At 43.6% G+C, this 27,905-nt stretch overlaps 1 protein-coding gene across 1 annotated transcript in view; it reads right to left on the bottom strand.

Moving 5' to 3' along the window:
* DNAH9 (dynein axonemal heavy chain 9) overlaps nucleotides 1-27,905 on the bottom strand; it is a 1,479,259-nt gene that overhangs the window by 1,168,441 nt on the left and 282,913 nt on the right. The window contains exon 13 of the mRNA XM_085616775.1: nucleotides 26,850-27,105. Within this exon, the coding sequence (XP_085472901.1) occupies nucleotides 26,850-27,105 (256 nt within the window). The remainder of the gene's footprint in view (nucleotides 1-26,849; nucleotides 27,106-27,905) is intronic.

Genomic DNA, 27,905 nt, shown 5'->3' with positions numbered 1-27,905 from the left:
TTGAGCATGAAATGCTTTGCGGTGTGTTTTGCATAGTCTTATGTGTAATTGCTTTTCTCTTTCTTTTTTAGTGGGATATTGTTGATCCATACTGTGTCTGTACAGAGTTGGTGGTGGTGAGTAGTTTAGCTGCCTCTGGCAAGTGAGTGTTATTGTTTTGGAGTATATTTGAGTTTTTGATAAAGGTGCTTTTTGCTTCTTACTTATTTTACAAAGAGTTTGTTGTTGTTGACAAGTTACCTTTATTAGTAAGCAATATGGCTAGCCGTAGAATGACTGCTCAACAGGTGGTCGGTATGCTTCTTGAATCTTCCTCTGAGCATGATTATGAGACTGACAGTGCGTCTGAGGGAGAGGAGGGAGGGGAAGATTCTGGCAGTGAGTTTTCACTCAACATGGAATCATCGGATGATGAAGGTACTCTCAGTGCAGATGAAGTGACTCCTGGTGTGGATGAAGCAACTCTCAGTGCGGATGAAGTGCCTGTCTTAGAGGAGGAAACTGCTGTGCCGATGGTGCAAGAGGCATCTGCATTGCAGTCTGAGGCTGCTAGGCTTCCTACTGGAAGTGCTGGACTTTGGGTTGATCCAAACATTGTGCAGCCGGTGTTGCCTGCCTTTAGCGGTGATGCAGGGTGTACAGTGAATTGTGAAAACTTTTTGCCTATACAGTTTTTTCAGTTGTTTATGGATGATGTATTTTTGGGTGAGATTGTTGAGCAGACGAATTTGTATGCTGAACAGTTTTTGAGGAACAACAGCGACAAACTTAGGCCCCAGTCTAGAGCTACCCGGTGGACTCCCACATATCTGGAAGAGATTAAGAAGTTTTTGGGTTTGACGTTATTGATGGGTGTGGTAAGGAAGCCAACCTTGGCTTCATATTGGTCTACTAGCCCCTTGTTGGCAACTGCCATATTTCCTGCAGTTATGACTCGTAATCGGTATTTACTTTTGCTACGTATGCTGCATTTTGTTGATAATTCTATGGCGTTGCCACGAGATCACCCTGACTGTGACCGTCTTTTTAAGATTCGGCCCGTTCTTGATCACTTTGTGGATCGATTTTCTGAGATCTATACTCCAGGGAAAGAAATATCTATTGATGAGTCTTTGGTCTTGTTCAAGGGCCGTTTGGTTTTTAGGCAGTACATCCCTAGCAAGAGGGCACGCTATGGATTTAAGCTGTATATGTTGTCTGAGAGTAGGACAGGATATGTTTTTAATTTTCGTGTGTACACTGGTAGAGATTCTGCTATTGACCCCCCAGGTTGTCCGTCCACTTTTGGAGTTGCAGAGAAAGATGTGTGGGATCTTGCTAGGAGACTGTTTAACAGAGGCCACCATTTGTACCTTGATAACTTCTATACTGCTGTGCAATTATTTAAGGAATTGTATAAAGTGGACACTTTTGCATGTGGCACAATCCGCTCTAACCGTAAAGCTTATCAGAAAGAGCTTGTTTGCAAAAAACTTCAGAGGGGGCAGTGCAGTTCCTTGCGTAGTGATGAACTACTAGCTGTAAAATTTGTGGACAGGAGGGATGTGTACATGCTGACTACCATCCATGATGAGAGTACTTCACCTGTGGCTGTTTGGGGTCAGGTTGCTGAAGTGCGCAAACCTGTGTGCATTCTAGACTACAATAAGCACATGGGTGGTGTTGACAGAGTAGATCAGAGGTTGGAACCTTACTCTGCTATTCGGAAGGCTTATGTTTGGTATAAGAAGTTGGCCATCCATTTCTTCGAATTAGCAATGTTCAATGCTTTTATTGTGTTCAAGGAGTGTTCTCCTGCGTCAAAGTTGACATTTCTTCAGTTTCAGCACTCTGTGATAGCTAGACTTGTTGTTGTGGAACAGGCAAGTGTTCCTAGATTTGGAGTGGTGGAGGATGTGGTTCGATTGAAAGATCGCCACTTTCCTGATTTCATCCCTCCCACACCGGCAAAAGATTTTCCCACTAGGAGATGTAGAGTCTGTTGGCGAAGAGATAAGCGGAAGGAGTCTCGTATGTACTGCTCCGACTGTCCATCTAAACCTGGGCTGTGTGTCCCTGCTTGTTTTAGAGCGTACCATACACAAAAGAATTTTTGGGAGCAATCGTGAGTGGTAAAGTTAACTGATTGGTTTGTATTCTTTGAAAAATTTGATTCTGTTTCAAGGTTGGCGTTAGTGCAATGTGTTTAGTTTCTGATTTTGTGTTTGTAGATTTGTATCTATTTGTGATTTGTTTGTGTTTTTATTTTTGTCTAAAAAAATCCTAAATGTGTTGGCAGTGTGTGTGGACTGGCACTTCTTTGGCGGTGTACGTGGAATGGTGCTTGGCTGGCGGTGTGCATGGACTGGTGCTTGGCTGGTGGTGTGCGTGGACTGGTGCTTGGCTGGCGGTGTGTGTGGACTGGTGCTTGGCTGGCGGTGTGTGTGGACTGGTGCTTGGCTGGCGGTGTGCGTGGACTGGTGCTTGGCTGGCGGTGTGCGTGGACTGGCACTTGGCTAGCGGTGTGCGTGGACTGGTGTTTGGCTAGCGGTGTGCGTGGACTGGTGCTCGGCTAGCGGTGTGCGTGGACTGGCGCTCGACACTGCTAGCTGAGTGCCACTCCACGCAATCCATCTGCTTGTGTAGTTGCTGTGTCAGGAATGTGGGCGTGTGAAAGTGATGGGCCCTTGAATGGCGCTGTGTGCTGGTGTGAGTTTTGTTATGTGATGGGCCCGCGGCTGGTGGTATGAATGGTTTTGTATGTCTCACGCGTATGAAAGGTGTATGAATGGCCTGTAAAGAGGTTGGTGCCTTGTCGTGGCTTTACAGCTCACGAGCTGTGAGTCAATGGTTCAGTTTCTCGCCCTTTCAATTATTAACAGTGCATTTCATTTTTGTGAAATCACTTGCTAATACAATTGTATATTCTGAACCATCACTCACTCTCGTGCCAAATCCAACCAGTATGTGTGTGTGCTTGAGGATTAGATGGCTGTGCAGTAATATTTGCCTTTCTGAAGCAGGGTGTACCTTGTCCCTTTTGTGAATTTTGTAATGTGTTGTTTTTGTGCCTGGTGGTGCGAATGGTCTTGTGTGTATCACGTATGAAATTTGTGTGAATGGCCTGTAAAGCGGTTGGTGCCTTGCCGTGGCTTTACAGCTCACGAGCTGTGAGTCATTGGTTCAGTTTTTTCTCCATTGAATTATTGACAGTGCATTTCATTTTTGTGAAATCTCTTGTTAATAAAATTTAATATACAGAACCATCACTCGCCCTCGTGCCAAATCCAACCAGTATGTGTGTGCGTTTGAGGAATAGGTGGCTGTGCAGGATTCTTTGTCTTTTTAGTTTCTCTGCCAAGGTGTATGTTCCATGTAAAAATAACCCACCAACTGTAGATATTGTCGTAAACCCATGGGAGTTCATGGTGATGTCTCTCTTGTGAATTCCAAAAAGGTTTTTTATCCTCAATGTCCTGCAAACCTCAAAATATCGGTCACATTGTCCATGCAATATTGTGCCAAAATTCTCACGTTGTAGAAACAATGTCAAAACGTTCTGGTTTTGCAAGGGGGTCAACTGTCTTTTTGGCCCGTGCTCGGCGGCCATCTAGGGAAACCTACCAAACCCATACATTTCTGAAAACTACACACTCGGGGGCTTCCAGGGAGGTATGGCTTGCGTGGATCCCCCAATGTTTCCTTACCCAGAATCCCCTGCAAACCTCAATTTTTGCTGAAAAAATCACTTTTTTTCACACATTTTGGGGTGGGAAAGTAGTGGCATCACCGGGCTCACACAAATGTACCACCACCCAGCGTTCCCCCAGGTCTCCCAGTAAAAACGGTGCCTCAATTGTGTGGGAGGCCCAAGTACCCGCGGCAGGCAAGGGCCCAAAACGCAGTGAGGCGACATCAAAATGGCCTATCGCAAAACCACCTGGTTTTGCAAGGGGGGTCACTTAGGTTTTTGGCCCGGTGCTCGGCGGCCATCTAGGGAAACCTACCAAACCCACGCATTTCTGAAAACTAGACACCCAGCGGCTTCCAGGGAGGTATGGCTTGCGTGGATCCCCCAACGTTTCCTTACCCAGAATCCCCTGCAAACCTCAATTTTTGCTGAAAAAATCACTTTTTTCACACATTTTGGGGTGGGAAAGTAGTGGCATCACCGGGCTCACACAAATTTACCACCACCCAGCGTTCTCCCAGGTCTCCCGGTAAAAATGGTGCCTCACTTGTGTGGGAGGCCCAAGTACCCACGGCAGCCAAGGGCCCAAAACGCAGTGAGGCGACATCAAAATGGCCTGTCGCAAAACCACCTGGTTTTGCAAGGGGGGTCACTTAGGTTTTTGGCCCGGTGCTCAGCGGCCATCTAGGAAAACCTACCAAACCCACGCATTTCTGAAAACTAGACACCCGGCGGCTTCCAGGGAGGTATGGCTTGCGTGGATCCCCCAACGTTTCCTTACCCAGAATCCCCTGCAAACCTCAATTTTTGCTGAAAAAATCACTTTTTTCACACATTTTGGGGTGGGAAAGTAGTGGCATCACCGGGCTCACACAAATTTACCACCACCCAGCGTTCCCCCAGGTCTCCCGGCAAAAATGGTGCCTCAATTGTGTGGGAGGCCCAAGTACCCGCGGCAGGCAAGGGCCCAAAACGCAGTGAGGCGACATCAAAATGGCCTATCGCAAAACCACCTGGTTTTGCAAGGGGGGTCACTTAGGTTTTTGGCCCGGTGCTCGGCGGCCATCTAGGGAAACCTACCAAACCCACGCATTTCTGAAAACTAGACACCCGGCGGCTTCCAGGGAGGTATGGCTTGCGTAGATCCCCCAACGTTTCCTTACCCAGAATCCCCTGCAAACCTCAATTTTTGCTGAAAAAATCACTTTTTTCACACATTTTGGGGTGGGAAAGTAGTGGCATCACCGGGCTCACACAAATTTACCACCACCCAGCGTTCCCCCAGGTCTCCCGGTAAAAATGGTGCCTCACTTGTGTGGGAGGCCTAAGTACCCGCGGCAGCCAAGGGCCCAAAACGCAGTGAGGCGACATCAAAATGGCCTGTCGCAAAACCACCTGGTTTTGCAAGGGGGGTCACTTAGGTTTTTGGCCCGGTGCTCAGCGGCCATCTAGGGAAACCTACCAAACCCACGCATTTCTGAAAACTAGACACCCGGCGGCTTCCAGGGAGGTATGGCTTGCGTGGATCCCCCAACGTTTCCTTACCCAGAATCCCCTGAAAACCTCAATTTTTGCTGAAAAAATCACTTTTTTCACACATTTTGGGGTGGGAAAGTAGTGGCATCACCGGGCTCACACAAATTTACCACCACCCAGCGTTCCCCCAGGTCTCCCGGTAAAAATGGTGCCTCACTTGTGTGGGAGGCCCAAGTACCCGCGACAGGCAAGGGCCCAAAACGTAGTGATGCGACATTTGGGATAGGCAATGTTGATGTCGCATCACTGCGTTTTGGGCCCTTGCCTGCCGCGGGTACTTGGGCCTCCCACACAAGTGAGGCACCATTTTTACCGGGAGACCTGGGGGAACGCTGGGTGGTGGTAAATTTGTGTGAGCCCGGTGATGCCACTACTTTCCCACCCCAAAATGTGTGAAAAAAGTGATTTTTTCAGCAAAAATTGAGGTTTTCAGGGGATTCTGGGTAAGGAAACGTTGGGGGATCCACGCAAGCCATACCTCCCTGGAAGCCGCCGGGTGTCTAGTTTTCAGAAATGCGTGGGTTTGGTAGGTTTCCCTAGATGGCCGCTGAGCACCGGGCCAAAAACCTAAGTGACCCCCCTTGCAAAACCAGGTGGTTTTGCGACAGGCCATTTTGATGTCGCCTCACTGCGTTTTGGGCCCTTGGCTGCCGCGGGTACTTGGGCCTCCCACACAAGTGAGGCACCATTTTTACCGGGAGACCTGGGGGAACGCTGGGTGGTGGTAAATTTGTGTGAGCCCGGTGATGCCACTACTTTCCCACCCCAAAATTTGTGAAAAAAATGATTTTTTTCAGCAAAAATTGAGGTTTGCAGGGGATTTTGGGTAAGGAAACGTTGGGGGATCCACGCAAGCCATACCTCCCTGGAAGCCGCCGGGTGTCTAGTTTTCAGAAATGCGTGGGTTTGGTACGTTTCCCTAGATGGCCGCCGAGCACCGGGCCAAAAACCTAAGTGACCCCCCTTGCAAAACCAGGTGGTTTTGCGACAGGCCATTTTGATGTCGCCTCACTGCGTTTTGGGCCCTTGCCTGCCGCGGGTACTTGGGCCTCCCACACAAGTGAGGCACCATTTTTACCGGGAGACCTGGGGGAACGCTGGGTGGTGGTAAATTTGTGTGAGCCCGGTGATGCCACTACTTTCCCACCCCAAAATGTGTGAAAATAGTGATTTTTTCAGCAAAAATTGAGGTTTGCAGGGGATTCTGGGTAAGGTAACGGTGAGGGATCCACACAAGCCATACCTCCCTGGAAGCCGCCGGGTGTCTAGTTTTCAGAAATGCATGGGTTTGGTAGGTTTCCCTAGATGGCCGCAGAGCACCGGGCCAAAAACCTAAGTGACCCCCCTTGCAAAACCAGGTGGTTTTGCGATAGGCCATTTTGATGTCGCCTCACTGCGTTTTGGGCCCTTGCCTGCCGCGGGTACTTGGGCCTCCCACACAAGTGAGGCACCATTTTTACCGGGAGACCTGGGGGAACGCTGGGTGGTGGTAAATTTGTGTGAGCCCGCTGATGCAACTACTTTCCCACCCCAAAATGTGTGAAAAAAGTGATTTTTTCAGCTAAAATTGAGGTTTGCAGGGGATTCTGGGTAAGGAAACGTTGGGGGATCCACGCATGCCATACCTCCCTGGAAGCCGCCGGGTGTCTAGTTTTCAGAAATATCTGGGTTTGGTAGGTTTCCCTAGGTGCCGGCAGGGCTAGGGTTAAAAAACTACAGCTAGTCACTTTGCCAAAAAAGGGTCATTTTTCACTGCAAAATGGAGGTGTGACCACGTTGCGTTTTGCGCCGTTTCCTGTCGCGGGCACTAGGCCTACCCGCACAAGTGAGGTACCATTTTTCTCGTAGGACTTTGGGGAACGCGGGGTGGGTGGAAATTTGTGGATCCACGCAGATTCCAGAACTTTCCATCCCAGAAATGTGGGGAAAATGTGTTTTTTTTGTCATTTTTTTACGTTTGCAAGGGATTCTGGGTAACAGACCATGGTGGGAGGCAGTCAAGTCACCCCATCCTGGATTCCCCTGGGTGTCTAGTTTTCAAAAATGTATAGGTTTGGTAGGTTTCCCTAGGTGCCGGCAGGGCTAGGGTTCAAAAACTACAGCTAGTCACTTTGCCAAAAAAGGGTCATTTTTCACTGCAAAATGGAGGTGTGACCACGTTGCGTTTTGCGCCGTTTCCTGTCGCGGGCACTAGGCCGACCCGCACAAGTGAGGTACCATTTTTCTCGTAGGATTTTGGGGAACGCGGGGTGGGTGGAAATTTGTGGATCCACGCAGATTCCAGAACTTTCCATCCCAGAAATGTGGGGAAAATGTGGTTTTTTTGTCATTTTGTTACGTTTGCAAGGGATTCTGGGTAACAGACCATGGTGGGAGGCAGTCAAGTCACCCCATCCTGGATTCCCCTGGGTGTCTAGTTTTCAAAAATGTATAGGTTTGGTAGGTTTCCCTAGGTGCCGGCAGGGCTAGGGTTCAAAAACTACAGCTAGTCACTTTGCCAAAAAAGGGTCATTTTTCACTGCAAAATGGAGGTGTGACCACATTGCGTTTTGCGCCGTTTCCTGTCGCGGGCACTAGGCCGACCCGCACAAGTGAGGTACCATTTTTCTCGTAGGACTTTGGGGAACGCGGGGTGGGTGGAAATTTGTGGATCCACGCAGATTCCAGAACTTTCCATCCCAGAAATGTGGGGAAAATGTGTTTTTTTTGTCATTTTTTTACGTTTGCAAGGGATTCTGGGTAACAGACCATGGTGGGAGGCAGTCAAGTCACCCCATCCTGGATTCCCCTGGGTGTCTAGTTTTCAAAAATGTATAGGTTTGCTAGGTTTCCCTAGGTGCCGGCAGGGCTAGGGTTCAAAAACTACAGCTAGTCACTTTGCCAAAAAGGGGTCATTTTTCAGTGCAAAATTGAGGTGTGACCACGTTGCGTTTTGCACCGTTTCCTGTCGCGGGCACTAGGCCGACCCGCACAAGTGAGGTACCATTTTTCTCGTTGGACTTTGGGGAACGCGGGGTGGGTGGAAATTTGTGGATCCACGCAGATTCCAGAACTTTCCATCCCAGAAATGTGGGGAAAATGTGTTTTTTTTGTCATTTTTTTACGTTTGCAAGGGATTCTGGGTAACAGACCATGGTGGGAGGCAGTCAAGTCACCCCATCCTGGATTCCCCTGGGTGTCTAGTTTTCAAAAATGTATAGGTTTGCTAGGTTTCTCTAGGTGCCGGCAGGGCTAGGGTTCAAAAACTACAGCTAGTCACTTTGCCAAAAAGGGGTCATTTTTCACTGCAAAATTGAGGTGTGACCACCTTGCGTTTTGCACCGTTTCCTGTGGCGGGTACTAGGCCGACCCACACAAGTGAGGTACCATTTTTCTCGTAAGACTTTGGGGAACGCGGGGTGGGTGGAAATTTGTGGATCCACGCAGATTCCGGAACTTTCCACGACAGAAATATGTGGAAAATGTGTTTTTTTTGACAATTTTTTAGGTTTGCAAGGGATTCTGGGTAACAGACCCTAGTGGGAGGCAGTCAAGTCACCCCATCCTGGATTCCCCTGGGTGTCTAGTTTTCAAAAATGTATAGGTTTGCTAGGTTTCCCAAGGTGCCCGCAGAGCTAGGGTTCAAAAACTAGAGCTAGGCACTTTGCAAAAAAAGGGTAATTTTGCATTGTGAAAATGTGGTGTGACCACGTTGCGTTTTGCGCCGTTTCCTGTCGTGGGCACTATGCCTACCCACACAAGTGAGGTACCATTTTTATCGGGAGACTTAGGGTAATTCAGATTTGTAAAGGAACTGTTATTATCCATTGACTTTCCAAGCATTTCTGCTTTCCAAATGAAAGATATTGTGTAAAAAATAAGTCATTCTAAAAAATGACTGATAATTCTCATGCTAGTATGAGTATTCCCAATTTCAGAAATGTACAAATATCTACTGTTTCTAAACTCTATATTTTGTTCCCATTTCAGAAATACATAGGTGTCTTTCATACCGATTTTTCCATATACACTTTTTTACAGAATAATTACTATATACCCGGTACATAATAAAAAACCATTGCAAGTTACTACTCAGTTTTTGGCTCTGGGTTCGTCTGGTTCTTGGTGAACCTACAAGTCCTATATATCCCCACAACCAGTAATGTCCAGCGGATGCAACGGTATATGGCTTTCAAAGAGCTGTCATAATTAGAAGAAGTTACAGGTGAAAACGTTGACACAAAAGGCTGTTTTTTTCAACTAAATTTCAATTTATCCTACATTTAACTGTTTGTTTCTATAAAAAAAACCTTGATGGATCTACAAAATGACCCCTTGCTGAATTCAGAATGTTGTCTTCTTTTCGAAAATGTATAGCTTTCCAGGATCCACTATTGCTTTTGTACCCATTTCTGCCACTAACTGGAAGGAGGTCAAAAGCACAAAAAATAGCAAAAATAGGCTATGTCCCAGAAAAATGCCAAAACTGTGTAAAAAATGTTGGGTTTCTGACAAAAGTCAAGTATCCCCGAAAAGCTGGGAAAATGGTGATTTCAACCCCACAAACCCTTTTTTGATAACAGTTGCAGGGGAAAACCCAGATGCTTTCATTTGCAGCCCGTTTTTCCAATTTTTCCAAAAAAAACCAAAATTTTGCTGTATTTTGGCTCTTTTCTGTGACCCCTCCAAGGGAATCCACAAACCCTGAGTACCTTTAGAATCCCCATGATGTTGGAAGAAAAGGACGCAAATTTGGCGTGGATACCTAATGTGGTCAAAAAGTTACAGGGGCCTAAGTGCGCACTACCCCAAATAGCCAAAAAAAGGCCTGGCACAGGAGGGGGAAAAGGCCTGGCAGCGAAGGGGTTAATAAAATTTCTGTTGTTTCATACTTCTTTTATCTTTCTTCACTTGGGGTACACAGTGCACATCATTGGTTACTTCTGTTTTTTTTTAACCCTCTTGGTGTAAGATAATTTGTTCAAACTCAGGGCTTTAGTGATATATACTATTGTAGCATGTTGCACTTTCCCCTTCTTTTGTATAAACAATTTGGCTATTTCCGCATTGCACATCATTAAGTTATTAGAGTGCACGTATGGGATCAGAGTAGAGTAAAGCTCACCACACAAATCCCATGTGTGACATTGGAGCTGTGTAATACAATGTAGGTATTTTTCTTGTCTTTAGCCCTGACGAAGTCCATGGCTAATAGCCTTTTGGACGAAACACGTGTTGGCTTGGCTTGAAGGCATTTGTTTGAAGAAACTGTACAGAAACAAGAAAAAGATCTGGCAAGCATGAAATAAAAGAAGAAGAAAAAATGCAGGACTGATATTTGGACTTTATTTGATGATTTGACTTATGAGCTTTTGCTCAGTTTACCTATTATTCAAATTGCATTAGGTGGGCATCTCCCACATATTACGACGTGAGGTGGTCGTTGTATGGTTAACCTGGAGCAGTGGCTTTTAGCAGGATACCTATTGCAACCACGATTACCACTTCCCTGCGCAGATTTTCCCTGCCACTGTTCTTTCTGTTGTTTAAACTATTTGGGACTGCAGCGGGCATTGTGCCACTAAGCTGTGAAATATAGTAAATATGTGTTCTAGGAGTGAGAGAAGTAAAATAGCAGAGGAGCTCTTTAGAAATTTACACGCTGGAATATCAGTGAATAGAGCAGTGACGCAAGGTAATGTTAGGCCTAATGAAGGCCTTAAGGCTAAATTTTCCAGATTAGAGAGACTCAGAAAAATAGAAATAGGGAAATGGTGGGATGGGGCAACACTTAAAGAATACATCAAACTAGAGAGGATCCCACGGGGCCTTCGCTCCAATATTTTTCCTACATACGATGACCTGGAGCCTCATGAATATTCTAATAGAGAATGCAGAAAGAAAGGTACTCAAGGCTGCAGAAGAAGCAGACATATTAGAGAAGGAGATTATTGGCATTAATCTACCAGAGGCAACTAAAAAGAATTATGCTATTTTGAAAGGAATATCGAACAAATTTGAGGACAAAACTAAAGAAAAGAAAGCCCGAAAATTAAAACAGGATGAGATAGATTACCGCAATGGCAGGGTATTTACTTTTGCTAAAAAATTTGATAATCTAGTCAAACAGGACTTACAACTAGGAGGTAGTAGTAGATCATCCCTACTTAGTGCTGTTAGCACTGCTTCTTCGAGTAAAATCTCAGTGACAGGAGCAGAGAGAACAACTGAGGGAGTTCAGCGTATACGGATTGGCAACAAGGAGAACAGTAACAGGCTGAGAGAAGACGTAAGAGGAAGACCAGGAGAGGGAAACAAACTCGTAGGTAAGAGACAGAGTGAATACCCGCTCATGGAGCAAGGCGAAGCAGTGGCTAATCAATATAACAAAATCCAGTTAATTAACCTATCTAAGACAACACTTTCTCAGATATGATTTCTGTCCTAGGTAAAGGAATGAGTTTCTGTCCAACAGCACAATGTGACATGACTGATGTGAAAATAGATCTCTATAAATTTACGAGAAATCTTAAACTCAAAAAATACTTTGCTTCCAGTACACTGTCCAATAAACAATGCATTTCTGACATGATTGTTGGTGATTTAACGATTCAAGATATTAGAGACACAGCTTTACTTCTGTCAATAACAGAAGATGAACAAGACCCATTAACCATGCATAGGGTTTTACACGATCTGGACTGTATTACTGACTTAAGAGAGGATAGTGGCCTTAAGCCTAAATCTAAATGGGTACCACACCTTGCTTCAGGCAATAATATAGATGCGTTCCATAAAGTGGTCACGAAGGAACTGGATAAACTTGAAAACAGTATGAATCACCGCAAACGTTTTCACTATGTTAATAATTTATAACCCTGGGCGTAGTGGGCGTAGTGGGGCTACGTGGAGCATCGCGGAGCATCGCGTAGTGTGGCCAAATCTACGCATACTCGCCACTCTGCGTAGCCCCACTACGCGCCGCCCGCCTCCCGCCCGCCCTCATTTTAAAATAATTTAAACTATTTTAAAGTATGAAAATTCCTTACCTGAGGTGCGGCGTCCTGGGGCTCCCTCTTCCTGGTGCAACTGCAACTTCTTCCTCACAAATGTGCATGAACGGGCGTCCGCGCATGTGCATTTGTGAAGAAGTTGCGGTTGCACCAGGAAGAGGGAGCCCCGGGACACCGCACCTCAGGTAAGGAATTTTCATACTTTAAAATAGTTAAAATTATTTTAAAATGAGGGTGGAAAGGAGGCGGTGGCGGGCAGCTCTGCTACGCCGCGCTGTGTGCGTAGTGCTGCCTGCTACACCTACTTCATGGACCACGAAGCAGGCAGCACTACGTACACTCCGTGGGCAGAGCGGAGCACTCCGCCCACCCTTAATAATTTATCACCAAAAGAAAGATTAGCACTCAAACAACTAATGTCAGACGAGACCATCATTATAAGGGAGGCAGACAAAGGAGGCAACATTGTTGTTATGTCTAGAGAGTACTATGAAAATGAGATCATGAGTCAACTTAATAATGTATTGTGGTACAAAAAACTGCTGAGTAATCCAGTGTTTGAAATCATGAAAACGATTAATGAACAACTAAAAAAGTGGAATACAGTGGGTTTACTTAATGATGATGAATATCGGTACTTTCTTATTGATAGACCAAGATATCCTTGCCTCTATTCTGTACCAAAAATCCACAAGGATGCTATTGCCCCCCCAGGGAGGCCAATAGTGTCAGGAATTGGAGGACCAACAGAACGAATCTCTGAATTTGTGGACACCTTCTTACAGCCATATGTGAACAATTTACCATCCACAATTAGATACAGAAAACATATTTTAAATATCTTCACTGATATAACCTGGGACGAGTCTATGATTTTAGTAACTCTTGATGTGGTGTCTCTATACACCAACATCTTACATGAACAAGGGCTGTCAGCACTTCGCCACTTTCTTTATAAGAGACCAGTGGAATTTCTGGAACATTCCGAAATGATTATAACAATGTCACAAATGATTCTCGAACGCAATGTGTTTTTGTTCGGAGGAGAGTGGTACCAACAGACATGCGGTACTGCGATGGGTTCCAGATTTGCGCCGTCTTTTGCCTGCTTCTTTATGGGGTGGTTTGAGGCAGCGCATATCTGGGGCCCTTCCGGAGCTGATTGGCAGAATTACATCATGTTTTTTGGCCGGTATATTGATGATTGCCTCCTCATTTGGACTGGAAATGTGGGCGAACTACATAGTTTTTTTGATCACCTCAACACTAATCTGTTCAACATGAAATTTACAATGTCTTATAGTGTTGAAAAAATTGTTTTTTTGGATGTAGAACTGTTCATCGAAAACAACAGTATTAATTGTAGAATGTACAGAAAGGAGACAGCCTGCAATTCTGTATTACATGCAGCAAGTGCCCACCCAATGACACAGATAAACTCAATCCCCTATGGGGAATTCTATAGAGCACGTACGAACTGTAGCAAAGACTCTGACTTCTACCAATGTGCCTCAGATATGGAACGGAGGTTTTCTGATCGGGGCTATGATGCGAAAGTAATCGATCAAGCTAAAAGAAGAGCATATGCACTCACTACAAATGAGATACTAAAACCTCGCTCTACCAATACATTGAGAACACAAGAACCAGTGAAAATGATCACAAACTACCACCCTTGGTCACATAAAGTTTTTAATATTCTTAAACACCATTGGAATTTTCTTACAACAGACTCAGACTTGAACAAACATTTAACTAGGTACCCTAGTATGACATATCGCAAAGGGGTAACTATTCGCAATATGGTTAGTCCTAGTTATCCAAAGAAGAACAAGGATAACCTGACGTGTCACAAATGTAACTTGGGTTTCCATAAGTGTGGGGATTGCAGTATGTGCAAATATGCTCTTTCTGAAATCAGAGACTTCCAGTATAATGGGTCTAAGAAATTTTACATCAGCCAACATATAAACTGCAACACCAAGTTTCTGATTTATGCCATCGTATGTAAATGTACTATGATCTATGTGGGAAGTACGGTCAGAAATCTCAAGGCACCAATCTCAGAACATTTTAGAGCTTTAAAAAACATGGATGAGAGATATCCCATTGTACACCATGCGTTGGAATGCTCTGAACAAAGTAAGCATTTGTCTTTTAAATTTTATGCCCTTGAAACTGTGCCAACTGATACCAGGGGGGGCAATCGAGTATTTGAAATTGCGGCAGGCGGAAGCACGCTGGATCTTGAAATTGCATGCAGTAGATAAGGGAATTAATATTGATAAAGAATTGCAATATTTCCTGGGCATGTGATTCAGATTTTTGATTTGGTTGTTCACCCTTTCTCATGGGCATTGTCTATATATATCCACCCTTGATTTACATTTGTTACAAGACGTATTGTTTAGTATCGTGAATGTAGTGATAGGGTAACATTTTTGTATTACTGTCTCAATCAGAGTATGAAATTAGAACAGTATAACAGGATGTTTTCCCTGAACTGAAGACTGCAAATATGAATAGATACGAAGAACTGTAAATAATGACATGTCACTCTATTTCTATGTACTCATTCTATCTGTCTTCCCTTATTTTATTTTATTTTGTTTTATTTTTGTTATCAATCTTTTTTTTGCACTTCATAATTATAACAACAATTCGGATTAGAATCGGCCCGATTGACAGACTTAAGATGGCGCTACTTTATTTTCCTTATTCGACTCACTCTATGTGGTCCATCATCCATTTCAGTTCTTCTAGTTATTTAATCCCACGTTAAGATGGCGTGCATCCTACACGCCGATAGTTGTGCAAGAGGTTCTTATTGCGGATCTCCGGTATTCAGTTTCAGGTAAGCGCTAGCTAATTGACAAGCGGTTACTCGATACAACTTTAGAGGGATGTTTAGAGGGTAATGTAAGTTTTTGCTCTCCCTGACTTTTTCTAGTGTTTTGGCCGGTTTTAGACCTTACAATATTAGCCACATCTCACTGTCTTTTAGCCTGGCATATATCATAGATTATACACGTGTTATCCCACGCTTATGTTTAAGCCTTGAACGATTTACCGGTTATATGCTTTATGTAGGCGCTCCTTTCTCATGCTACTCAGGCGGTGTTCCGGTCTCAATATTATCTTTAATATAGAAATCCTCGTCAGTAAGCATTTGGCCTCACTTAATGATGATTATTTATTAACATATAGTCATGTGATCAGTAGCGCATCTAGACTTTACTGTCCTTTATGATAGTTTAGACGAGATGTTTACTAGTCTTCTGTTTTTTCCTTTTTCTCTTTGTTTTTCCTCGGTTTTTCTCTAAGTTTATTTATTAAGACCTTTCCTCCTTTCTCTTTGACCTTAGGATATGTGGCTGTCACCTATGAGCTTACACTCAAGTGATTGAGGTTTGGATTTCCCGATTTGATTGTACAGACGGAAGAAACGTGTATTATTACTTTAGGTATGCCTTTTTGTCTTTTAGGTAGAATCTTATTAAACAATAATATTTGCGTAATATTTTAAGTAAGATTTTTCCTCTTTTTATTTAATTAGCAATTAAGATGTACCCAGATATGGGTCTCATAGTTTTGTAATTATCAATGTGGTTTACTTAGGACACATGATTGTCCCTACGGAGGGATAGGGTTGTTTGTACAACACCCTGCATTAATATTGCTTGACCTTCTGCCAGTTAATTTATCGTTACACTACATAGGATAGGTCTATTAACTTTACATATAAGCATGTTGATGAAAATTGTCGCCCACTTGGAGGCTTAGTAAGCTGTATTCTGACCCTATAGGATTACAGTGGAATTTTCTTTAACTTTATTCCGAATTTGATATTGTAGAATTTCAGTAAGTGCAAATCACTAGGCTTACTGTTCCCTCTCTTGTTCACGCCTGGGTACTTTTTTCGTGGTTTTTTGGGTTTTTGGTTTCCTTCGTATTCTTCACTATCGAATCCTTCTGATCACCCTTTGGAGTTGAGAATGGCACTTTCTTGGTGTAAGATAATTTGTTAAACTCAGTGTTTAGGTGATAGTGATATATACTATGGTAGCATGTTGCCTTTTTCCCTTCTTTTTGTATAAACAATGTGGTTATTTCCACATTGCACATCATTAAGTTATTAGAGTGCACCTATGGGATCAGGGTAGAGTAAAGCTCACCACACGAATTCCATGTGTGACATTGGAGCTGTGTAATACAATTTAGTTATTTTTCTTGTCTTTAGCCCTGACAAAGTCCATGGCTAATAGTCTTTTGGACGAAACATGTGTTAGCTTGGCTTGAAGGCATTTGTTTGAAGAAACTGTACAGAAACAAGAAAAATATCTGGCAAGCATGAAATAAAAGAAGAAGAAAAAACGCAGGACTGATAATTGGACTTTATTTGATGCTTTGACTTATGAGCTTTTGCTCGGTTTACCTATTATTCAAATTGCATTAGGTGGGCATCTCCCACATATTACGACGTGAGGTGGTCGTTGTATGGTTAACCTGGAGCATTGGCTTTCAGCAGGATACCTTTTGTAACCATGATTACCACTTCCCTGCGCAGATTTTCCCTACCACTGTTCTTTCTGTTGTCCTTCCCGGAGGCATATTGGGGCAATAGCCCCTTATCCTCTCCCTGGGGGGGGGGGCAGAAGGCCCTCTAGGCCTCAGGATTTTTATTCAGGGTTGAGGTCAGCCCAGAATGGGCATGCCAATGCCCACACCTCCCGAAAAAAATGCCACAGTCTTTCTGTCCCATCCCCAAGGGGCAGATTGGAGCAGTGGCACCTGATCTGCCCCCAGCGCGGCTGAAAGCCCACTAGGCACAGACTTGTTTTTAGCAATGTGCCTACCTATGGATTTTGGGCCCTAGCACAGCCGGCACATAGGGAAACCTAGCAAACCTGTACATTTTTTTAGACTAGACACCAAGGGGAATCCAGGATGGAGTGACTTATGTGCCACTCACCAGGATCTGTTACCCAGAATCCCTTGCAAACCTCAAACTTAGTTAAACCAAAACATTTTCCTCACATTTCTGTGATGGAAGTTCTGGGATCTGCGTGGATCTACATAATTCCACCCACCCCGCATTTCTCAAAGTCTTCCGAGAAAAATGGTACCTCACTTGTGTGGGTAGGCCTATTGTCCTGTTCAAGACAGCCTGGTTGTAGAAACCTAAGTGCGATTGTGTGTTTGGCCTGCCTAAAACGGCTGACCAAACACACATGCACACTTAGAAGTGCACAAACAAGTCCTGCTTCCCCCTTTCCACGGCCCCACCCCTCCCTATGCACCATGGCTCAGCCAGCAGGTGAAACCTAAAACGATGGAAGAATAGTTATATTTTTCACCTTCTGGCTCTGAGCCAGGGGACAATGCTCCTCCGTCATTACGGACGAGCCGCCCCTGAGTGTTTATAAAGAGTGTCAGCGACTAATGTGAAATTATTGCTGTTTCTATAAGATGTATGCTCTTGTAGCAACTGCATTTCATCTGCAATCAGCATCATGTTTGGTTACTATGCAAATAAACATATTATGGGATAACATTATTAGATGAACTCTTGTGCAACCTTAGTTGTGAGCATAACAATAACTGGCCTGTATCCAAACATCTAAATTACAATGCTGTGAGATCGAGTAAGGTTAATTGGAGACGAGCAAGGTATGAACTCCCACAAACTCCATGAAGCAGTGTTGTAGGTAAATACAACCTCCATGAGAAGCTTTGGTCTTAACTAAGGTAGTAAGGAGCAACAGGAGTAAAACCCATAGACCGGATTGAGATCTGGGTAAGGAAGTTTAAACTGACGACAATTTATCAAGCGGTATTATTGAGGAAGGTAAATTAATCAGTATGTACAAGACATTACTATGAGAAGAAATTAGGGAGACTCATAGTTTGTTGTAAAATGTGCTCAAGGCCTCATATATTTTGCATAAGAAGAAACGGTTGCATCAGCACTGTAAGCAAAATTTGCAAAAACAATCTAAATGTGCTCGTGACACTTGAAAATGAACGGCGCAGGTGGCAAGTGAAAGGAACAGCGAAAGGCGCAACGTGAAAAGGTGACTAATATCTACACGAATATATGGTTCACATATATTATTTACAATGATTGGTCATGTTATTAAAGATATTTTTGAATGAACCATAGTTGAAAAAGTGTCATAAATTTCGCTGAGATATCGACGGCGTTTTGTTCCTTAATCATTTAGGATCATCTTCAGGACTGGGTTGCCATGTTGACAGTGCTGTACAAGGGGGGAAAAGGGAAAATCAGAAGGGGGATGGAAACAGGATGAAGGGTGCGTGCGAGGAAGCGGAACAGGCGCTGGAAAAACGAGGTGAGGAGGCATACCTGGAATGTAGCACGCGATGAAATTGAGGCAGTGAGGTTTGCCCAGAGTAGGTGGCAATAATAACCACAGTGAGGGGTCCTGTGGGATGAAAGGGAAAGGTGAGAGAGAACCCGGAATGGCCCATGTGAGGTGAAGAGGAGAGGGGTAAGAGTCTTATCCAGGGAAGAGCGCAAGGGTTGAAAACGTCACCAAAGCGAACAAAGTCCAGTCGGTACGTAGGAATCTGAGTCAAAACCGTGAGTTAACTAGGGGCGCCCTCGACGGGTGAGGCACCTAGAAAACAGGGTACAAAATGATCAAACTGATCATTGATATTAACGGATGTTAACAGCATGGTGGAAGCTGGGAGGGGGTACAGGGTGAGGCCTAACTTACCTAGCCAAGGCCAGTGTACCACGTAGCTTGCGAGGAAGCCGTGGTCAGGGTCAGAGCCCCGATCCGCTGACAGCGTAAGAGTGGAATCGTCCGTTAAGTGCGTCCTAACAACGGGGAGAAGGGGAAATGAGTCAGGGGCTGGGAGTCCTGTGAACGACAGGAAGATGGGTCAGGCCCACACCATTCATTCTAACGGTAAACCTTCTCGCCACCAACACTGACCAAGAGGAGATCCCAGATGATGAAGCATGCCACCTCAGTGGGTGATGGGATTCCGTCCTTTTTAAAGGATTTTCACAATGTATGACTGAGGGTCTCTGCTTGTGCTGTATGTCTATAGAGCTTCTTTAAGCTCGCCAGACCCGTAGATAACCTGTTGTTTTATAACAGTTGTGTTGGGAACTTATCCGCGCTTGTCTAAAAAAGTTTCCCTTAGACCCCCTATATTCAGGTGTGTATATTATTTTTACAATCAATTATCCCCAAACTTCTCAGGGGGCTTAACATCTTCCTTCTGGTCACTCTTAAAGCTCACAGCCAGCGAGGTATGGGTTGCAACATACCTAAGCCCAGATAGCAGTTGAAGACTGACTCAAAAGCTGTCTTCAGCCAGGGGTCCAGTACACGTCCATGTTCCCGCTGGCCTGCAGGGTCCTCTGTAAAAATGTCATTGTTGTCTTGATTCTTCTGTATAGATGTGCATTCTTATCTTTTATGTCTCCGGAACCGCAGGAGGCAAACTAAACTGACCAATGAGAAGCAAATTCAGACTCCTGGGCACCAATGACTAGCAGACTACAAAGCCACACCTTTAAGGTGCTGCTGTTAATGTAAAAAGTAGCCATTTTTGCCTATGGCCGTTCATGGCTGCAGTGGCAGTCCCGATGCCATTCTTTTAAAGTAACATCTGGGTGGAAGAAGGACACACTGCAGCACACATGGGCGATCTGACATTTATGCCACTGGTGCCACATTACTGCGGCCCTACTAAAGGGTAAGGAAGGCTTCTAATAATTACACATTATTACCAAGTTTTAAGGGCAGAGCACATGCAATTAGAGGTATTTAGCAGTTAAAACAGGCAAGTAGATAGAAATCCAAAAAACTTAGAATACCTGGGTAGACCATGCAGAAAGGTGAATTTCCCTACATATATGTGAAAGGATATGAGGCAGCTTTCACCTGAACAAGTGCATTCTGAGGATTAGTGATGAAGAAGAGTATCTGGTCATATGCTGTTTCTACCACTGTCTACTTACTCAATGATGATTAAAGGCAGCGGCAGCTCCTCCGTTATGGAGGAGGAGCGTCCCCCCCAGCCCTGCTGAAAGCCAGCAGATGCAAAGGACAAAAATAAAATGATAATAAAACATTTTTATTACTATTTTAATTTTAGTCCTGCAGGTTGCAAGCCGAGGAAGGGGTGTTGCTAGTCATACTGACTCTGCAGCACCAGGGAGGAGTGGAAAGTGGTGGGCACTGCCAAGTGCACATGATGGCTTCACCGCGGCCCTTTGGGGCCAGCCAAACCATCATGCGCATTTAGCCTTTCTCCATCCGAGCTGTGTTGTACAGCTGAGTGGAGAAACCAACACTGGCTCTCAGTCTATGTCTGAGCATGGAACTGAGGCCTTCAGGCCAATCCCAGCACTGCTTACATGCTGGGAGCCTGCGCAGTATGCATCAGTTCCTGGGCGGGACGCGAGGATCGGGAGCAAAGCGGTGGCCATCACAGCAGGCAATTTGTTTTTTTATAATTGATATAAAATTCTGTCTTTTTGTTGTTTGTGTTTCCCCTCCTCCCGGCCCACCACTTCGCAACATGAGTGGCCGCTACTGATTACAGGCTTAAATTCCTTGTGTTCAATTCCATCACTGTACACACCATCGAGGGTAGGAAGCACAGTTAAATGTGAAATGCTGTTCCATATTTTGTCCACCATACTTTCGAGTGTAGTACGTGCAATCAAGCCTTTATGATAATAAAATAGGGCATATGGGAAGTCCCAGAATGTGCAGCCAGAGGATGTATCTTCTTTAGAGATAAGATATTGTATGTGGGTCAGAGCTCAGATGCAAGTATGAATTCACAGCAGAGGTACCTCAACAGCCACACTTTCAAAAAACATCCAAAATCATGATAAAAGTGGATGGCTGAGTTGCCCTCAATTATAAGATCATCCCACAAAGAGGCCTCTTAAGCATGCCTTGCACGAAGGCTAATTACACTGTCACAATCCTTTTCACACAAAGCCATGCTAATCTTTACCACAGTGTACTCTATAATTACAATCCATCTGCATTTTGGAGGAGCTTAATCCCTTTAACAGCAGTGACACCGTGATCTGGACACCTGGTGATTTGAGACCTGAGTTGTTAGCATGCATCAGCTATCCTGATCTCAAGCACTTGGTACCCAGCTAGAATCAACTTTGCATTATGTTAATAAAGTGATCACATGACTGAACTGCAAGCATTGCAGTCAAGCATCCTGATGTTACAACAGCTTTGTCAGAAGGGTAATTGTGCATGAGCATCGAGCTCAGTGTCCTCTCCCATGTCCAGCCTTTCAAGAAGAGGTGTAAACATGGGGGTTACCACGTGTTAACCTTTCTATTCACAGAGGTCTGCACCAAACCCCCGGGAAAAATGAAACGATGGAGGTTGCACAGTAGATGCATTTTCCATTCAGGCCACATCCAAACTGTTGATTATCACAAAGTATAAGGATGACTCAATAATCCTACTTTAAATGAACACACATACTTAAAGGGTTTCCCTCACATAGGACCAACACTACTCTGAATGTGTGAAAGAGAAAAGTAGTGACTAACAAACAATATGAAGATCTGAGAGATTGAAGGAAATTGGCTTCAGATTCAAGTTACTAAGCTACACTATTTGAACCAATGAATGAACAAAAATAAAGTGTAGCAAACATATCTATAATGATGGGGTCTCGAGTTCACCGTTTACGCCATCTAAAATACGTTGTAATTTTAGTCCTTTCTAAAAGCAGTTCGTAGTAGCAGTCTGTTTTAACGCCTCAGGCAAGGAGTCTTAGAAAACTGGCTCCTCAAAAGACCAGGTCCTACCGCTCTTCTGTTGTTAACCTTTACTCAAGGGATGACCTAATAAGGTTGGCCTGAGCTTCTTACGTTTCTCATTGATTGTTAAACAGAAATTATTTTGTCTAGGTATAGCTATGCTTTTTGCACACTTAACCACAGATTTGCCTTTGGGCCTGGGACCCATGGCCTCTCCTCCTTAAAAGTGAAGCCATGACTCTGTGTCTTTTGAAGTCAATGAATTTGATGGAGGGTGAGGAGACCATCTAAGCTGTTAAAATAATCAAGCCGTGCACTGACTGCACTCTCACTAATATACAGATGGGTCAATAGATGGTTCTCAACTTGTGTAGCTGATGGAAATAACTGGTAGAAAATACCGTATTTGAGCACTAATTCATTAAAAGTAATGTGGATTTTAGTACGGCAGTCCTAAGGGGTGGAATCTCCAATTCCAATTGGTGTCCCTGCACCAAAATCTTCTCATTACATGTTAATGGGCCTGGAATTGGGAATAACATGCAGACTTGGTGTTCCTGCATTGATTTCTGCAGCTATTCCTGGTTCAAGGTCGTTTACACTGTAATTTACTACCTGGTGGAAAATGCAACACAAGGAATGCTGCAAGGAAGAGGGTGAGGAGAAGATCTAGGGAGGGCTGTCCGGGTCCTGGAAATGTTGCTATAGGCCAGGAAAAGCATTTGCAGCTCCCTTAATGGTCATAGGTTTTGTCTTGTATATCTCTTCTGCGCACCCCCACCCCCTAACCACCACCACTGTCTATTTGCCTTCTAGGCCTCAAGCCCTATGTTATTACTCTTTTTCAATCATTTAATAGTCCATGTGAGGTTATGTTTATTGTCATGCAGAGGTGTGTGCTGCATTCATATGTGCTGATACAATGCTTCTAGTTCACAAATTCATATATTTGTTTGCATGCTTGATACTTAGAGAAAGACACAATAACTTTACCGTTGATATGTATGTCAATTCTCATGCTTTACTTCACACCTGCTTGATACTTAGAGAAAGACACAATAACTTTACCGTTGATATGTATGTCAATTCTCATGCTTTACTTCACACCTGAGGTCATGAGTCACAAGTTTAATTTTTCCCCATAACAAAGGGTTTGAATTATTTAAATTGATCATTCACAACCCTCTGAGGGAGAGAGAAAGAAAATTAGCAGGAGCTGCATAGAGTAGAGCAGTTCCCTATAAAACTGCATCAAATGCTGCTGTCTCATTGCAAACTTTGCAAGAGACATAATACATCCTTGTTGCAAAGCTAGACTGGGGATTGTAAAATAAATGAAGGTCAGGTATATACATGTCTTGACAAAATCTAAATACCGAACCATCATAGAATGGCAGAAGTTTGAAGCTAAGGTCTGACATGTAGGGATCCTCAAAATGTACCACGACCTATGTTGCCTCTTGCACAATTTTCACATTCTGCGCATTTGCAACAGTTGTTTTAATAGCTGCAATAATCTTATCAGAATTAATCTGCAGTAAAAGCTGCCTCCCTACCAGTAAGGCTCCTCTCAGCTGAACAGCCTTTGTGGGAATTATGACAGTGAAACACTAATCACGGGGTCCTGCCACCTTACAACCAGCATCGTTAAATGCATGTTTTGCCTATGTGATTAATAAGAAGCATTTTTTGTTGTTGTAAGTTGATGCTTTCTGACTAGTTGTACAATATAGGTTACAGAAAGTCTGTTAAAGTGTTATGACTTGTTTATGTACAACAAGGAAGTATATGTTTTGTTGTTACTAGTGGTATAGTGCGGGTAAGTAATAGCAACATTTGGAGAAATGAAATGAAAGAATGAAATAATAACAGATTTAGTTGATGTAATAGCAGTATTATGTGTTTAGAGGCGATCTGACAACTTTTGGGCCCAGTGCCACTGCACCTGCTGCACCATTCAAATCATGCACCTAGTGCCTGCCAAGTAACTGCATTTGTGACTGCCTGTTTAGTAGTAAAATATTGCAATATTTGGTGTTCAGAGGAGTTTTCACAACTTTTCGCCCAAGTATCACTGCACCTGCAGCACACTTGAAATCATGGCCCTAGTACCTGCTAGATAACTGCACTTGTGACTGCCTGTTTAGTAGTAAAATTAAGCAATATTCTGTGTTTAGTGGGGTCTCTAGAGCTTTTTGCCCTGGTGGCACTGCACTTACTGCACCATTCAAATCAACCCCTTTTTAACTATTGCTATATTTTACTACTACACAGGCTGCACCATGACCCTACTACCTGCTAGATAAATGCATTTGTGACCGTCTTGTTTAGTATTAAAATTTAGCAATAATCTGGGTTTAGTGGTGTCCCTAGAGCTTTTGGCCCCAGAGCCACTGCACCTGCTGCACCATTCAAATCAAGTCCCTTTTAAATGCAAGGTAACTGCAATTGAGACTGCCTGTTTAGTAGTCAAATACAGCAATATTATGTGTTTAAAGGAGTTCTGAAAACGTTTGGGCCCAATGCTACTGCACCACTCAAATCATACCCCTGTTGTCTGCAAGGTAAAATATAGCATAGCTCTTGTATATTAGCTTTATTTTTATTAAAACATTTAGAATTTGACATGACCAAAAAGATTAAGTTGAAAAAATCAATACGATAATGCCTATAACGTGCATAGAAAGGTAAGGAGGAATTAATAGTAAATGCCACAAACGTTTTAAGGCTAAAGCTTCTACTTCACACAAGTAATAAAAAGAAAGCATTCCAGCATACTGTTAGAAGCTGTCTGCCTTTTCTGTGGGAAGAGATCTTCTCTTGACAGTGAACGGGGCTTGAACAGTGTGAACAGTGTGCAGCCAGGGGAAGTTAAAAAAAAGTTCTACATCAAGGTATATGAACACAGTAATTCAGGAGTAGGAAGTGATAAGAGCCCCCTTTTAGGATATATTAAATACAAGAGATTTCACAAGCAGAGCGCCAGCGCTGTGCAGGCGAAACCTAATAAAACCATACATCAAAATTTCCTTTGACCATTTACAATAAAATTACAAAGCTACAAACTGGATCTGGTTAAGTTGTGGGAATTTTCTTAGAAATGTATTAGAAGAGATCAACACTCATTGATTGCCTTGTGTGCACTATAAAAGAGTCTTTTCACCACCAATACCCTAAAACACAAATGGACTGGAAGGAAGAACAGAAGAGGAAGACTATGTTGCCTGGTCTGCAAGAGGAAAGACTGAGGTCCTGAATCCTGGAATACTGAAATGCAAAGCTTCAGTAAGTGCTTTTCAAATTTCAGAGCAGCCTGCCTCCTGTAGCCTGAAGGAGGTCTCATGGGAAAAGAAAATCCACTGTGGATGAAGAACCAGTAGAACAGCTGGGACTGGATTTGTACTCAACACCCTTGCTAGCGAAAAAGGTTGAGCACGTCATGGCTGTGTCATGGTACCTTACATGGCTCGCCAGGTGTTTGGAAGCTTCAGGAATGGCTAGGAGCATTATACGCAGCATTTGAAAAAACTAGGGAACTCATTTACAAGGAACTGACACATCTGCATAGATGCGTCAGTTTCTTTGCACCAGCGCCATATGTCCTTGCGCCACCATGGATGTGCTATATTTACAATACAGTGCTCCATGGCGCAAGGATTAACAAATGAGTCAGGAATTCTGACGCATCTGTTGGCACAAAAGTAACGCATTGCTGGAGTCGCTCGTTAAAGTGACGCAACTCCAGTACTGCACCACAACATCTAGGTGAGTCCCATTCAAAAAGCCCTGCGTCATTCCTTACGCTTGGTCTTAGCAGGCGTAGGGATTTTGCTGCAGTGAAGTCGTAGAGTGACGCAGTGAAATGTTGTAAATTTCACTGCGTCAGTTCTACATGGCTTTTTGCGTGGGAATGCCCACCCTGCATACATTATACGCAACGCAGGACTTTACAAGGGGATGCATCTCCCTAGATGCGTCACATTGTAAATTGGCCGCAATGTGGCACATTGTTTACGCCGCCACTGCTTCAAAAAAAGTGAAGCAATGTGGGTGCAAAAGTGTCACAAGGGGCTTGTAAATCTGCCCCTAGGAGTCCTGGCTTTAGTGAGAAATAGGGGTAGAGTAGTCCATTTCTCCCTTGGTTCGAAGTCTGGAGTCCCCTTTTAAAATGGCTGAAAGCAGTCGGGGGTACCAATGTGAAAGGTAGACATTCCTGCCCTCACAAGCTGTTTAAAGCAGAACTGTGTTGGTAATTACCTTATATTTTTGGCAAAAGAGTTGCATCCAGTGACTGCTTTTGGCAAGTAACATTAACTTTATACCATTCATATCTACGAATTTCCTCATCCATTTTTTGTTGTTTGGTCTTACTTTAACTATGTTAATATATTTAAAATTGATTTGGTCCACTGCAAGCATTGACTTTATTCATGTTTTGTTCTTTACTGCTAATACCTGCCCATGGGTATAGGGGTGCTCTACAAGTTCCTTCATTTCATTCTTTATTTGTGGTTTTTATCTTACAAATTTATGCCTGCAGTTCCCCTAATCTTTCTTTTATCATTTTGTATTTAATTCGTTTACGATGCTTTGGTAAACTGTTTTTTTCTATTGCTACCAGGGGTTTAAAGATGATTTTTCCACAAAAACTGTGTTTTAACTATCCAGAAATTACTAGCTTGTGGGAACTTTTCCCTAATTAGTAAGCCAGTAAGGGTGCTCCATTGCTCCCTGGCTATGTCATACCATAGACACACACTACATCCATACAGTTCCACAGGGGAGACAGAGCCCTCCTAATGTTTACACTCGGTCTAGAGTTCACTGAAGTCTGCATACTATCAATGCCTGCTGAGCTCACCATCTGTTCTCCAGTTCAGAGTCTTTTCAGCCTCCTTCAGCCTGACGTCGATGTCCCGTAGCTGCTCCTCCACCAAGGGGTACTCCACCTCCAGGACTGTCTTCATGACTTTGTTGTACCAGTTAGCAGTCAGTTCAAGATTAGCTACGTATTGCCGGAATGATTCCTTGGAGGCGTAAAACTCTTCTGCTTGTGCAGGAATTCTTTCTGTCTGCCTGTTTTCCAGATATTTTACTTCTCGTAGCACTGAAACCAACTTAAACAATTGAAAGTAAAGTTAGACCCTTTTCCTCTTTTTTGCAGAGTTCATAAAAACATTTAGATAACATCCCTGGATATCTGTTTCTCTCATATGAAATATTTTACGAAGCACCGACAATATTGCTGTAAACACTGAATCACAGTACATCATTTATATCTGCTGCGAGCGAGAATAACTAATCAGATGATAAAAATATTTCAAGATTAAATAAGAGATCATAAATCAGACTAGCTAGATCACTTAAGATGCTTAAAAACAACCTCATTTGTTGACTCTCTTTTGGGAGCAGTTCACTATATGTCATCAACGCATTGTGCAGGTATTCGCTCTCCACAATAAGTGGTTTGAGAGAGATGCTGAGTCGAATAGTTTATTCCTCTGTGATCCATCCTCTTGTGCCCAAAATGTACGCAGCTGTTGCTTATGTGTGTGAATTTAGGCCCTCCCTTTGATGACTAGATGTGTGTTGAAACATGAACTTTCGTTCTATTAAAAAGGTGAATGCTTAAATGCCTAAACATCAAAATAGTTATGTCCTTGTGTTCCACAGCAGACCAAAATATGTTTCCTTCATCTTCAGGGTACTGACAAGCTTGCTTAGGGTCATTATATGTATCAGAATCTCTACTGGACTGCTGCCCTGCTGGACTACTATCTTGCTGGACTGAAGCCTTGCTGGAGTGCTGTCCTGCTGCATTCCTGACGGAGTCAGAAGGGAATGGGACCTGCACCTGAACCTGAGCCCAGGACCCCCACTGTTTCTCCATGGGCTAGTCTACTGGCCTCCTGTTCAG

Source organism: Triturus cristatus, chromosome 7, assembly GCF_964204655.1.
Source record: "Triturus cristatus chromosome 7, aTriCri1.1, whole genome shotgun sequence".
Taxonomy (NCBI): Eukaryota; Metazoa; Chordata; class Amphibia; order Caudata; family Salamandridae; genus Triturus; species Triturus cristatus.
Note: the sequence above shows the minus strand (reverse complement) of the source record. Positions and strands in the feature narration are given on the sequence as shown.